Source organism: Pelodiscus sinensis, chromosome 2 (genome assembly GCF_052426305.1).
Source record: "Pelodiscus sinensis isolate ZL-2025 chromosome 2, ASM5242630v1, whole genome shotgun sequence".
NCBI classification, from domain to species: Eukaryota; Metazoa; Chordata; order Testudines; family Trionychidae; genus Pelodiscus; species Pelodiscus sinensis.
The window spans coordinates 257,684,443-257,696,808 of NC_143053.1; the positions used below are offsets into that span (position 1 = coordinate 257,684,443).

The 12,366-nt window shown below is 51.9% G+C and overlaps 1 protein-coding gene across 3 annotated transcripts in view; it reads left to right on the forward strand.

Annotated features, from left to right (window-relative positions):
• The window catches only part of PTH1R (parathyroid hormone 1 receptor), a 174,837-nt gene that overhangs the window by 132,797 nt on the left and 29,674 nt on the right, over positions 1-12,366 (forward strand). For all 3 annotated transcript variants that reach the window (XM_075922977.2, XM_075922976.2, XM_014576872.3), the window contains 3 exons: positions 2,488-2,582; positions 5,665-5,851; positions 8,944-9,097. In XM_075922977.2, coding sequence (XP_075779092.1) covers positions 2,488-2,582; positions 5,665-5,851; positions 8,944-9,097 — 436 coding nt within the window. The remainder of the gene's footprint in view (positions 1-2,487; positions 2,583-5,664; positions 5,852-8,943; positions 9,098-12,366) is intronic.

The window sequence follows — 12,366 nt, forward strand, 5'->3', positions numbered from 1 at the left end:
TGTCACAATGGGAGACACTGCCTCTCTACCCTGGCCTGGGATCTCCTGGCAGCGAGAGCTGGCCTTTCCCAAACCACTGCATTTTGATCACAATCTCTGGGGCTTTTCTAAAAGCGCCAGCTCCCGGAGTCAGGGGATTAGGTGAGACACTTGGCTTTTATTTTGGGGGGAGGGAAGCCAAGGTTGTAGCTGTGATGATCATGGAGCAACACTTCAAAACGTGAAGGCTTGAACCTAGAGGCAGCTAAACAGACCCTCACATTGAATAGTAGTAGTATATACCTCGATAGCTTTTGTCACCTTACAATTTTGACAGGTGTATGTCCCACCCTATCTGCTTTTTTCTGCGTTTGGCATAAAACCCTTTTGATTTGGGGGGGAAGCATGAATAAAATAATCCACAAGATCCTTTGTGCTAGGGGTTTTTGCGCAAAAACAAGGAGTGTGGACATTTCCTTTTTGCACAAAAATAACCTTTTTCCACAAGATCCTTATGCCTCCAAAAAGGAGGTTTACCAATCTGGTGGGAAAAGGGGTTTGCGCAAAAAGAAAACATCCACACTGCTTTTTTTTGCGCAAAAACCCCTAGCACAAAAATGGATCAGCAGAAAATATGCAAATGAGGTTGCAACTCATGCAAATGAGTCCCTCATTAGCATATTTTCTGTGGCAAAAACTGGCAGTGTAGAGGTAGCCTGGGAGCCGCGCTCACCCCACCCCACTGGCAGGAGACTGTATTCTGCCCTACAGGGGTTTGGCTCAATGAGCCACTCAGTGAACCTCTTAATCTAGTATCCCATGATGCCTCTGTGTTACTTGAACTTGATTTTGTTTCCTTTGCGTGCACATAACTCTGGCAGGCAGAACCGAACCAGGGATTTTTGAGCCGGAATCTCTACAGCTTGAGCTAAAAGCCAGCTGCTTCCCAGCTCAGGTTGTAGACCAAACTCATTCTTTCTCTCCGTAAGTAGTCTCTGTGCCGCACCATGGGCCAATGCACCCCACCCTGTAGATGTGTGGGTTACATAGATACATGTGCACGAGTGTTTGGTACTTCTAGCTCAGCGTCATTTCAAAGAAGGTCCCCGTGGCTAAACAGAGAAATTAACCCTGCGCCGTGGAACCTCTACCGGGCAGGCTGAAAATCCCTTTCGGTCGCACACTCTGAAGGGCTACAATGCAGCCATTGTTTGCTAAGAACGTGGGCGTTCCCAGGGAAAATTCTGAATGGAGCAGCAGAGGAGACTTTGTTCTGCTTGACGTAGTAATTCTTCACCACCATGATCCACCTTTCGAGTGCCAGTCAATGTGGTGGGTGCACGCACACGTGTTAGCCCGGCAAGGGTACCCTCCTTCGTTTGGGGGAAAAGCCGGTTAGGCCTTGCCTGATGTGGACCCTCCTCTTTCCAAATGCTCCCTCTGCTTGTCCTGCCTGCTGTAACCACTGCTTTCAAATACAACCAGAATGTTGGCAAACCCATCACGCCATCGGAGGAAACCACAAGGAAAACGTTCCCAGAGCTGGGTATTCTGATGTAACAGGGCCTGAGGTTAGCATTCCAGTGTGGCATTTCCAGCCCCGGATCGAAATCAGAGCTGTCATTCTGAGCCCAATGTTGCTAATGTTACTGAAACTTGGGGAAAGGGCGGGGCAGGGAGGGGAGAAAGATGCTGACTTGGTTGGTTTCTTCGAAGACAAAAGGATGGTCTGCTGTGTCGGTAGACAGGTTGAATGCTGCGGCAGCTGGTACTCAAACCTCCAGCCGACGCGTTCCTTCTTTGGGAGCGTGGAGCTAAGCCCCCAGCTGTTTAAAGGGCGACTCCATGACCTAGAAGGATCTTTGAAGCTGTGACATGAAAATCAGAGGTGAAAAAGAGCTCGTCAGTACCTAGCTCGTACCCCTAATGCAAGGCGGAGCTCTAGCGATCCAGGCAAGGAGGCAGTTCGGATGAGACTTCGCCAATCAAAGCCTAAACGATCGTCAGGCACCTCTGGGAGAACGGTAGCATCTCTGGGTTACATTTCTCCTCCCCGCCTCTTGGTGCGCTCCACCCCCGAGCTGGCTGCACATCCGTGGGCTAACCCGTCCACGCCGCTATTGTGATAAAAAGAGTGGGAGCTTTGCTTGAAGCAGAGTTCATGACGGATGTCAGGGTTTGACCAACGTGCTTTGGGATCGTTGAGGGTGAAAGGCGCTGTGTAAATCCAATAGGACACACCTCCATGCAAACCGTGACAGATGCCACTGCCACATTCAGGGTGGCCCTAGTTCACTAGGAAATAGGCATAGTCCTTTGCTTGCTCTCCATGTACCCAGACCACCTGATACCGCTTCCCACGGGTGACTGCTTTGTTGACCTTTGTGTTCCTGTTCTCGGCAGATACGGCCGCCTGACTCTTTATGCTGCTAGCACTGCGGGGTGACACTAACGCAGAATTCGTTCTCATTTGGCGCTGTGTTTTCCCCCCCATGCTTTGTGCTGCAGGAAGTCTTTGATCGCCTCTATTTGATCTATACGGTTGGCTACTCCATCTCGCTGGGATCCCTGACCGTTGCTGTCCTTATCCTGGGGTACTTCAGGTAGGTGGCTCTGGTTTTTGCCTTTCGTGGGAGGGAGCGATTAAATTGCGCCAGCAACCTGGGGCGGACTGGGAGACACTTTGGATTTCCTCAGTCTTGCAGCTCCTCCTTTTTGTGGCTGCATTTCATCTGCAAGGCCCAGGGGTCGTTTTCATAGCTGTGGGTTGGGATTGTGGGTGGTGCCATTCGGATTCACTGCTTGGACAGCCTCCGCGGGACCCGGGGCAAGGTGTGTTTGTGGGGACTTGGCGCTGTGATCCTGGAAGGGGCAGGGCCTTGTGTGGGAGGGGTAGGGCCTTAGGCAGGAGGGGCGGGGCTTGGGGTGGGAGAGGCGGGGCCGGGGCAGCTTCTTATCGGAGACCCAGGGGGCTTGTTCATAGACTCATAGAACCATAGAGCTGGAAGAGATCTCAGGAGGTCATCAAGTCCAGCCCCCTGCTCTAGACAGGACCAATCCCAACTAAATGAACCCAGCCAGGGCTTGGTCAAGCCGGGACTTAAACACCTCTAGGGATGGAGACTCCACTACTTCCCTAGGGAACCCATTCCAGTGCTTCACCACCCTTCTAGGGAAATAGTTTTTCCTAATATCCAACCTGGACCTTTCCCACCACAACTTGAGACCATTGCTCCTTGTTCTGCCATCTGTCACTACTGAGAACAGCCCCTCTCCAGCCTCTTTGGAACCTCCCTTCAGGAAGTTGAAGGCTGCTCTCAAATCCCCCCTCACTCTTCTCTTCAGCAGACTAAATAGACCCAACTCCCTCAGCCTCTCCTCGTAGGTCGTGTGCTCCAGCCCCCTAATCATTTTGGTTGCCTCCGCTGGACCCTCTCCAATGCATCCACATCCTTTTTGTAGTGGGAGGCCCAGAACTGGACACAATACTCCAGATGTGGCCTCATCAGAGCCGATTAAAGGGGAATAATCACTTCCCTAGATCTGCTGGCAATGCTCCTCCTAATGCACCCTAGTATGCCGTTAGCCTTCTTGGCTACAAGGGCACCCTGTTGACTCCTATCCAGCTTCTCATCCACTGTAATCCCCAGGTCCTTTTCTGCAGAACTGCTACTTAGCCAGTTGGTCCCCAGCCTGTAACAATGCTTGGGGATTCTTCCATCCCTCATGCAGGACTCTGCACTTGTCCTTGTTGAACCTCATCAGATTTCTTGTGGCCCAACCTTCTTGTTAGAAGATTGAATGCTGTAAATTTGGCCCCATGAAAGGAAATTTTGATGATGCACCGGTCTGGCGCTCTCTCCTTCCGCGGATCATTGATAGAGAGTAGTTGTGCTCAGAGAAGTGACAGGAAAAAAAAAACAGCTTCCACTCGCTTAGGAGAAGTGTCCTCTCTCGTCACCCAGAGTTAGGCTGACTTGCTACAGGGAGCCAGAATATGGGTTTTTAAAAATATATTCTTTACTGGAGCTGGTCAAAATGTTTTGGTCAAAGCAAGTTTTCTGCAGGAAGATGCCGTTTTGACACAACTCCGTTGCATTGCTTTTGACACTTCAGTTCGGGGGGGGCGGGTAACCAATTGAACTAGGGTTGCCAGATAGGTGCACAAAAAATACCGAACATGGCGGGAAAAAATATGTTGAGCCACACACAAAAAACCTGCCAAAAAAAAAAAGAGTCACTGTGCCTTTAAATCCCCATTTTCCCTGTGCCCTCACCAGACGTAGCAGGGGAAGAACGTCTCAAGCGGCCTTCCATCCGAGAAAAAAAGAAAATACCAGACATTTTACATGTCCTGGATTTTCTGGGGGGTTTTTACCGGACAGAAACTGCAAATACCGGACTATCTGGGCCAATACCGGACTACCTGGCAACCCTCATTTGAACACACCAGGCCTCCCATTATGACCCGTTCAGCACTGATAATGGAGAGGAGGTATTTGGATGGATTTGAGAATGCAGGGATGGTACTTGATCCTGCTGTGAGGCAGGGGACTGGACTGAATGACCTATCAAGGTCCCTTCCAGTTCTAGGAGATAGGTATATCTCCATATATTATATTACTACTATTATCCCTGGGGGTGTGGAAATGTATACTCCCTTTGGCCCTCAAATTGGTGGTTTCCAATCATTTCGAAAGAGCAAAAATAAAATTGATGATTTTCCCACCTTCGCCTCCCCCGCCCCCCCAAAGTTCATTTAGCTATTTTTGGCGGGAGGGGGAGGAGGGAGCCTTTTCACAGGCCAGCAAATCCATTTCCCAACCAGCTTTTCTACTGATTTCTCTTTGCCCGACCCAAGCGGGATCTGGATTCTATTCTGGCTTCTGTAGCATCAGGAGACTCATTAATTACATTTCAATGGCAGGAAGAAATCCTTCTCTGCCACACTCCCGTGTCTCTCCATTTCACACTCTTTGTGTTGCAGTGGGCCTAGAGGCTTTTGATAGAGCAGAATAGCAAGGAATAACAAATTCTCTGCAGACCCCTTTCCCCCTTAAAACCTATAATGTCATCAGCTGGGGATTTCAAAGGATATAAACTCACAAGCTCTCTCAGCGCGAGCTAAACAATAGCACGTCTTACACTGCTGAGAAGTCTCCAAGCCCTTTACGGTATATATTCAGGGAACAAACACACCACCTGCCACAGCAATGCAGCCACCTCTGGGGTGGAGCTCAGCCGCTGGCTAGCAGTGCCCAGCAACACTACACTGCAGGCAGCGGAATATTCTATCTCGTTGAGGCTGAAGAGGGAATGTAGTCAAATAGGATCTAAGTATTAACATCCTTGTGCTGGAACTGACCACGGGCTCTTGGACCGTAATTGGACATCTCCTCTGCATGGTGTGATGTCTCAGGAACTTGTTAACCCGTGCCCCATACTTAATTCTCACCAGGGCACCCTATCCCACCTGACTGCAAAGTTGGTGGCTTCTGTGGCTATTTCAATCTTCAGCCAGTCCCCGGGAGAGCTGGGATGGCCAGGCATGAATTTGCATTGGAGTGGGACTGCGCCGGGTCCCTGCAGGGACACGGCCTGCCAGAGAGGAGGTGGGTGGCTGGGGTAGCACAGATGAGCCACTGTACACCCTTCCGGTCCTATGTCTTAACCCTCCCCTTCCAGGCGTTTGCACTGCACAAGGAACTACATCCACATGCACCTGTTTGTCTCCTTCATGCTGAGAGCGGTCAGCATCTTTGTGAAGGACGCGGTCCTGTACTCCGGGTCGGCGCTGGAGGAGATGGAGCGGCTGTCTGAAGAAGACCTGAAGTCCATTACCGAGGCCCCCCCGGCGGATAAGTCCCAGTTTGTGAGTATTGCTGTAGGGCCGGTTACTTCTAACCTCTCCCCTCGGGTATGACTCTCCCTGGGAACGGTGGTGAGCTGGAGGCTGACTCACTTCCTGCCTCTCCTCCATGGGAAACCAAGATATCTGACTGCTCTTTCCCAGCTAGCAAACCACAACATCTTCCACAGCCCCTCCCCCTATTAGCTGGCTTGACCCAGGAGAACCTTTCGACCTGTCTGACCAATGAAAGTTCTTCACTCATCCCAGGGGATGTAACATAAGAATGAGGGATCACCAGATGCAATGAATAGGTAGCAGGTTGAAAACAAACAAAAGGAAGTTTTCCTTCAAGCAGCGCACACTCAACCTGTGGAACTCCTTGCCAGAGGAGGTTGTGAAGGCCAGGACTTCAACAGGCTTCAAAAAAGAACTAGATAAATTCATGGAAGATAGGTCCATCTATTCTTATTAGCCAGGATGGGTAGGAATGGCATTCCTAGCTTCTGTTTGTCAGGAGCTGGAAACGGGTGACAGGAGAGGGATCATGTGATGATTCCGTTTGGTTTGCTCCCTCTGGGGCACTTGGCATTGGCCACTGTCAGCAGATAGGATACTGGGCTAGATGGACCTTTGATCTGACCCAGTCTGGCTGTTTTTATGTTCTTATGACACCAGCGCTAGGATTTGGGGCCGTTCCCAGCACCATTATGTGGAAAGACAGGCACCTCCTCTTTATAGCAAGCTCAGGGCCCCGTTGGGTACGTTTACACAGCCCACAGAAGTGAGTCTGCCAGTCTAGATTGACAGATGTGGACTTGCGGGGCTCATGCTACTGAGCTGTAGAGATGTCGCTGGTACTTGGAGGTCTGGCGCCTCAAGACAGGGTGGATTTCAGTGGCCACGTTTCAGCCCGATCCCCAATCCAAAAGTGGGCAGCTATTTTAGCCTGGCTGTGCAGGCCCAAGTCTGCCGCCCCAGCTTCAGAGACTCAGTGCCACGGGCTGTGTACACATACCCTTCCTGGCTGCGGAGACACGCCCTTCTTGAACGATTTCCATGCCTCCATTCCACCAGACATGTCAGCACGTCGGCTTCCCGGCGTGTCGCTCTCCCACCACAGTGCCTCGTTAAATGATTTTCAACTCGGCAGCTCCTCTCCGTACAGACCACAACAGCCCTCTCTCCGCAACTGTTTCTAGGCCATCTGACGCTCCGGCCTAATGCAAGAGACTTGAGATTTTGTGTCTGGAAAGGCCTTCCAGTCTGTGATCCAGCTCCCCAGCCCCGAGCGAGGATGAAAATTTTTAGATCATTAAACGGATCACTTCATTGCCACTTGTGTTACGTTTCCTCTTCCCGTTACAACAGCGCACCCCTGGCTGTGTGGGCGATTGACTCTTGACAAAGGCCAGGAGAGGGACCGGTCACTATTAGAAAAATAGATTCCAATGTCACCTCTACATGTTGATTTTCATCGGAATTGGCTATTCCCTTTGTGGCTTATTCCTGTTTGTTATTTATGTGTTCTTGGCAAACTCCACAATGTGCTAAGGCGGGGCAGGCAATAAGATGGCGGCAGTTTGCCAGGTAGGCCGCTACTGCTATATTGACCTGCGTCTCCATGGATATGGGAGATCGCAGCTCCTATTGGCCAGGAACAGTGATCCGCGGCCAATGGGAGCTGCAATCACCGTAGCAACGGAAGTGCAGGCAAATACAGTGGCAGTGGACCACCAGGAGCTAACCCTGGTGAACCGGATCCAGCTGATATTTTCCCACTGCTGTGCTAAGGAATTGTCCCTGTCCTGGAGGTTTGGTTATCTGAGGCTAGATCAAGACTACAGTCCTTTGTTGGAAAAAGCTACGCAAATTGGCGTCGTTTTTTCTGATCGCATTTCCGGAAGAGGCTTTTCTGCCATTTGGCCCCATCTAGACAGGGCCAAATGGTGGAAAAGCCTCCTTTTTCGGAGGAGCCCTTATTCCTCGTAGAATGAGGTATACGGGGCTCCCCGAAAGAGCGTGTTTGCTCTTCCTCCAAAAAAAGCAGAAGAGCAAACACGTTCTCTGGACACGGGGAGTTTTTCTGGGCTACCGGAGGTATTCCGGAAAAACACGCCAGTCTAGACGTACCCTGAAATAGATCTTCTTTCCGTGGAAGCTGTGCCAATTAATACTAGCTTAAGGCCTGAAATGGCAAATTGGGTTCTTCCTAGGGCGACATATCTTTGTAAGTGGTCTCCGTGCCACTAGTGAGACAGTCCACCCCACCCAGCAGACGTGTGGGTTCCACACGCTTCCATCGGCGCAAAGAAAAACATGCCACGTTTGCAAAGAATCCATCTCCTTTGCTGCATTCGCGGAGCAATTTTGTGCACTGGATAACTGGGAGGAGATGGTTTCTATGTAATGAACTGCAGAGGTGAACGGTAAATTCTGCAGTGCACATCTCAGGACCTCTGTCCTCTAGCAAGTGTGTTGCAGCCCAACGTGCGGGCACTGGCTTCTCTTCTCACCCATGTTCTCCTGAACAGTCAGGAGCCGAGCCCCAAGTCAGAGTCTGCCGTGACACTAAGACAAATCCATAGTCACTCCAGTGGGGCCAGATCCAACTGCTCAGGACAACCCAACAGGACTATACCCCTCCATGTCACATACCCCTTGGCTCTTCCGGAGCAATTCCATCTTATGCCAGATGGCATGAGCTGACTTCCGTCCTACAGCAAACCTTATGGGCCACCTCTTCAGCTGGTGGAAATGAACATCGCTCCCCTCAGGTTCATGGAGTTCCACCAACTGAGGATCAAGCTCTACACGATGTTCCTCTTTCTCATGGCTTTTATGAGAAGAGTCTCAACGTGCCCTGACGCGCTTCCGAGCTAACCTGATGAGGGATGGGAGGAGAAACTGAGGCAAAAAGGGAGGTTATGGGTAGAGAACCCTCGGTTCCCGTAAGGGCCCAAGCTGCTGCCCTCCCTAGAATGAAGTTGGCCAACTTGCACAGCTGCCGTTTTCTTCTCCAGCTGGTTTTTGAGCTCTCGTGAGCCTGTGACTATGCCGGCTTCGGGTTCACGGCACGTTTTTAACCTCCCTTTCTCCCTCTGTGGTCATGGCAGGTGGGCTGTAAGGTAGCCGTCACCTTCTTCCTCTACTTCCTGGCGACCAATTACTACTGGATCCTGGTGGAAGGGCTCTATCTCCATAGCCTCATCTTCATGGCCTTCTTCTCCGAGAAGAAGTACCTTTGGGGCTTCACGCTCTTTGGCTGGGGTGAGTCACCGCTGTGCCCGGGGCTTTCTAAACCGACGGTTGGGGGGCGGGGACCGTGTGGGTTTCTGAGCAGGCCAAAGAAGGGATGAAGACAAAGTTCATGGGCTGGGTGGTGTTGCTTGAGGCATCGCCCTGGAAGACCTTTATCATCTGTCCTTGTCCGCAAACCATCTCCCGCCATACTTAGGAAGCTTCATCAGGACACAAAACAGCCATGGAGATGCAGGTGGATTGATATAGTGAATTGTGAGGGCAGGTGGATCGATATAGTAGCTGATCCACCAATCCCCCCCGACGTCCCATCCCTTGAATCCCCGCTGTGTAGCAAAGCACGAGGAACCATCCTAACCTGGGATTGGCAGCATAAAAGGTTGTACTCCCCCTACATGGGTCCCCAAAATCCGACCCAACCCTCTCACAAGCAAGGCCTCCAGACTCCGAAATCCGACCCTTCCCTCTCACAAGCAAGGCCTCCAGACCCCAAATCTGACCCTTCCCTCTCACAAGCAAGGTCTTCAGACCCCAAAATCCGACCCTTCCCTCTCACAAGCAAGGTCTCCAGACCCCAAAATCTAACCCTTCCCTCTCACAAGCAAGGCCTCCAGACCCCGAAATCCGACCCTTCCCTCTCACAAGCAAGGCCTCCAGACCCCAAAATCCGACCCTTCCCTCTCACAAGCAAGGCCTCCAGACCCCGAAATCCGACCCTTCCCTCTCACAAGCAAGGCCTCCAGACCCCGAAATCTGACCCTTCCCTCTCACAAGCAAGGCCTCCAGACCCCAAAATCCGACCCTTCCCTCTCACAAGCAAGGCCTCCAGACCCCAAAATCCGACACTTCCCTCTCACAAGCAAGGCCTCCAGACCCCAAAATCCGACCCTTCCCTCTCACAAGCAAGGTCTCCAGACCCTGAAATCTGACCCTTCCCTCTCACAAGCAAGGCCTCCAGACCCCGAAATCCGACCCTTCCCTCTCACAAGCAAGGCCTCCAGACCCCGAAATCCGACCCTTCCCTCTCACAAGCAAGGCCTCCAGACCCCAAAATCCGACCCTTCCCTCTCACAAGCAAGGCCTCCAGACCCCGAAATCCGACCCTTCCCTCTCACAAGCAAGGTCTCCAGACCCCGAAATCCGACCCTTCCCTCTCACAAGCAAGGCCTCCAGACCCCAAAATCCGACCCTTCCCCTCTCACAAGCAAGGCCTCCAGACCCCGAAATCTGACCCTTCCCTCTCACGAGCAAGGCCTCCAGACCCCAAAATCCGACCCTTCCCTCTCACAAGCAAGGCCTCCAGACCCCGAAATCCGACCCTATAATATATTCTCCCAGTTCTTCTTCACACAGCGTGTAGTCAATCTGTGGAACTCCTTGCCAGAGGAGGCTGTGAAGGCTAGGACTATAACAGAGTTTAAAGAGAAGCTAGATAATTTCATGGAGGTTAGGTCCATAAAAGGCTGTTAGCCAGGGGATAGAATTGATGTCCCTGGCCTCTGTTTGTCAGAGGCTGGAGAGGGATGGCAGGAGACAAATCGCTTGATCATTGTCTTCGGTCCACCCCCTCTGGGGCACCTGGTGCTGGCCACTGTCGGCAGACAGGATACTGGGCTAGATGGACCTTTGGTCTGACCCAGTATGGCCGTTCTTATGTTCTTATGACCCTTCCCTCTCACAGGCAGGGCCTCGGGGTCCCCAAAATCCAACCCTTCCCTCTCCCAAGCAAGGCCTTCAGACCCCGAAATCCGACCCTCCCCTCTCACGGGCAGGGCCTCCAGGTCCCCAAAATCTGACCCTTCCCTCTCACAAGCAAGGCCTCCAGACTCCGAAATCTGACCCTTCCCTCTCACGGGCAGGGCCTCTGGGTCCCTGAAATCCGGCCCTCCCCTCTCACTGGAATGACACCTATTTACACCAGCTGGGCCAGGGCCCCCTAAGCCCGTCAGCATCTGGGGAAAAGGACTGTAGGAATGGACAGTGCCCCGACAGCTTGAGACAGTTTGGTTCCAAGGGGAGACCTACGCTCCGATTTCCTTCCTCTGGTCTCAGACGCTCCTGCCACCGGATTTCTCGAGCGTCCGAGCATGCAAATGGAAACCTGCAATTTGTGGGGAAGCAAATTTTTCTTTTCTTGGCCCGGGGAGGAAGGGGAGAGGTGGGGGCGAGCCCTTAGTGGAAGGCTGTTCACACGCCAGCCTCACAGAAGAGAACGTTGCTTTCATTTCCCTCTGGCACCGCCGCTAGCTTGGCGCAACAGTCCCAGGGCGAAGGAGGAGTGGATCGCTTGTGGGCAGGGCTATAATTGCCTACAAGTGTTGAGGGAGGGTCTCCGGGGGAGAGGAGGAAATGGTTACGCTGGTGCTCAGGGGTATGACCAGATATAATGGAGGGCAGTAAATGTGCAAAGGGTGGGCTCCCTTTGAGTTCCTCAAGCAAAGGAGCAGAGATCTCCTTATTAAAAAACGTGCTGGACAAAGCCTGGGAGAATATATTATAGGCCACAGCCTTCCCTGGGTGCTGGATGTACCTGGTCATTTCCACCTATGGGTTCTATACGGCTGCATCTAGACTGGCATGATTTTCCGGAAATGCTTTTAACGGAAAAGTTTTCCGTTAAAAGCATTTTCAGAACAGAGCGTCTAGATTGGCACGGACGCTTTTCCGGAAAAGCACTTTTTGCAGAAAAGCGTCTGTGCCAATCTAGACGTGCTTTTCCGCAAAAAAGCCCCAATCGCCATTTTCGCGATCGGGGCTTTTTTGCGGAAAACAAATCTGAGCTGTCTACACTGGCCCTTTTGTGCAAAAGCTTTGCGCAAAAGGGACTTTTGCCTGAACTGGAGCAGCATAGTATTTCTGCAAGAAGCACTGATTTCAGACAGTAGGAAGTCAGTGCTTTTGCGGAAATTCAAGCGGCCAGTGTAGACAGCTGGCAAGTTTTTCCGGAAAAGTGGCTGATTTTCCGGAAAAACGGGCCAGTCTAGACACAGCCTACCAGTGGGTCCCCCATTAGCCAACTGAGAGTCACCGTTCCAGTGTGACGCATGTCAGGCCTGCTCCGTGGGGCTCTCTGTCCCCCTCTAGTGGTGGCTCAGCCACATAGCGGTCGTCGAGCCTGCTACCGTTTTGCTACCGAGATCTTGGCCTTGGAGCTCAGGCAGAGCGGTTTGCACCTTAAGATACATGGGACCCTAATGCCACCCCGAGGTGCTTCCATCCCAAAGGCTATGAAAGCTTCGCTAAAGGGGTTGACAGCATAACTGAGTCCTAGGCAATGT